At 35.7% G+C, this 2,601-nt stretch overlaps 1 protein-coding gene across 1 annotated transcript in view; it reads left to right on the top strand.

The window, feature by feature from the left end:
• Nucleotides 1–2,601, top strand: part of LOC107182876 (regulator of G-protein signaling 7-binding protein-like) — a 6,070-nt gene that overhangs the window by 1,053 nt on the left and 2,416 nt on the right. Inside the window, exon 2 of the mRNA XM_015563072.1 lies at nucleotides 98–264. Within this exon, the coding sequence (XP_015418558.1) occupies nucleotides 98–264 (167 nt within the window). The remainder of the gene's footprint in view (nucleotides 1–97; nucleotides 265–2,601) is intronic.

The following is a 2,601-nucleotide window of genomic DNA, read 5'->3' as shown; positions in this document are numbered from 1 at the left end:
GGGGGGAGGCTCCAGGGTCAGTGAAACCCGTTTATGTACACCAAAATAGGAAATGTTCTGAGAAGTGTTTCTTGAAAGAAACTCACTTCTTTTCCAGCTTGTCCAAGAGTTCAACACGCAAGTGGCCCTGTACAGAGAGTTGGTCATTTCTATCGGGGACGTCTCTGTCAGCTGCCCCTCACTCCGGGCGGAAATGCACAAGACCAGAACCAAAGGCTGTGAAATGGCCCGTCAGGCGCACCAAAAACTTGCTGCCATCTCAGGGTAGGAGACTTGGCATTATGTGGTAATTCCTATAGAGGATGCATGCACATTGACATACTTACGGTGGCCGAGGGCTCAGAGATGAACTCTGCAAATTTGGGGTTTTAGCCAATCACCCTGAGATCGGGATTCTCTAAACGACCTGTAGTCCAAATAATAATCAAAGGAAGTATAATCATCAAGATTATTTTGTCATCTGTTGCTAAACATCTGCACAAAGACCTGTGTAGTAAAGAAAATTTTTGCTAAGTCCCAGATTTGCTAAACTATTTATACCATGACATAAATTCCTATGATACCATTTAAAATAAAATCCCTAAAATAAAGTTGTGGATCTAATTTACTCTCTTCACTGTAGAATACAAAAGGAAAGGTAATTTATGCCGTTGGTGGCATTGTAATTGACATATAGCATTATATTAGTTTCAGATATATAACAATGATTTGATATTAGTATACACTGTGAAATCATTACTACAATAAGTCGACTTTAACACTGTCACCATACAAAGTTAATTTTTTTTCTTGTGATGAGAACGTTTAAGATTTACTCTTTCAAATATGCAATACAATGTTATTAATTATGCTTGTCATACTGTACATCTGAAAGGGAAGTTTTAACATAAGAAAACTTTTTAAAGATTGGGATAATTCACAAATCTAACTAAACCTAAGTTGCTTATGCCCCCCAATTATTTTTATGTATTTGTATCACATTTTTGGATTCCCACGCTTATTTTAGGTGATAATATAGTGAGTAAAAACTCTTTTGGGACTCTATCCACTTTTTCCTGATCTCTCAATATGGGGCAAATAGTGATGGATTTTATTAACAGTTCCTATTTCCACATAAGGAAATATAGAACAGAAAGAATTTTTATACAAATATATTGTTTGGTTCAGCTTGGATATAGCCTTTTATCTGTTTATCTGTGTGGATGTGGCTTTATCAGAATACACATGCAAATTAGATCACTTGATAATGTTGCAGAATGATCACTTATAGGAATTATATCTAATTTTCCTTGAAAGAATCATTCTTTGCCATTTTTAATGCCAATATTGTGCATAGTGACTATGATTGGGATGTAAAGATTAGAAAGCCATATGTCGCCTCTCTTAATTACTAGTTTACATTTGATACATTTAAAAACAAGCATTTTCTATCATGAAAATAGATAGAAAATCTATTACATGAATAATAGAGTATACCAATCTACTTGAAGTGAAAGAGAAATAAAATGTTACAAACCTATTTTATTCAGTAAAAGTATAGAGAAGCCTTCTCCTTTTCTGTTTTAACTGTTATACTGTACTTAGCAGGAAGTGAATCTGGGAGTGAATCGAGACAGTGGGAGGAAATTAAGTGTCTTAGAAATTGGGGAAAGAAATGCAACTGTGATACATACCAGAAAGAATGGTTTTCCCTCATTTTTAATCGATAGAGAACTAATGATTCAGAAGTAAAAACAGGTTTAGAACAGATCTTTTTATACTCAGGGCTAAGGAGTAGCATCTTTGTAAACTTTTTGCCCAAGAGTGTATATGGGGTTATATCAGGATTCCTTTTAGTTGGAACTCAAATTGATAACATGTTCTCATCAGAGAAGGTGGACTGGTTCAATTTAGTTTATTTTGTTATATGTGAAATTCAGGTTCTTCTAAGGCTTAGAAAAGGAAGATCCTGAAACTAATGGCTAAAAGTGGAGTTTTGAGGATTTGAGATGGATTTTATTTACTCAGGTTTGTAGCCCTTTGCTCCTTGCTTACATGTTATCTGAGGGTTGATGTTACAGGGGCAGTTTTATAAGAATTAGTGGGGAAATGCTGTTCTTAGAGCTTACCAAGGTCAGGCCAACTCTATAAAATATTCTAAAAAATTTGAAATGTTTTTCTTTTTAAAATAATAATTAAATACAGTTTTACCTTCTTTTTAAAAAAAATGACAGCAATCTAATTGAAGGAAATCCCTTCAGCTCCCCACCATCTGGGCTCCTTTAATGAAGGATGTAATTCCCTGAGCGAATTCCATTCCTCATGCTGCTAGTTATGTGGGCTCTCATTTCAAACTTGATGTGAAGCCTGGAAGGGAAGCTATAGGATTCATTTTATATTAATTTTCTGAAGCAGGTTGGGTAAGTAAAGCAAAGGTTTTTGGGTAACTGTAGAGAGGAAGTCTGGATTTTTTGAGAGCCCATTATTTGCCGGCACACCCCAGCTAACTCATGGAGGGATTATTATCTTTATCCTACACATCGGTCTCAGAGAGGTTAAGGAACTTGCCTAATGGCCACATGCCTAAGAAGTGGCACACCTTTGCTCCAGCCCTATGTTTGC

This window comes from Myotis davidii, unplaced genomic scaffold (genome assembly GCF_000327345.1).
Source record: "Myotis davidii unplaced genomic scaffold, ASM32734v1 scaffold135, whole genome shotgun sequence".
NCBI lineage: Eukaryota > Metazoa > Chordata > Mammalia > Chiroptera > Vespertilionidae > Myotis > Myotis davidii.
The sequence above is the reverse complement of the archived record's forward strand: the minus strand, read 5'-3'. Positions and strand labels throughout refer to the sequence as shown.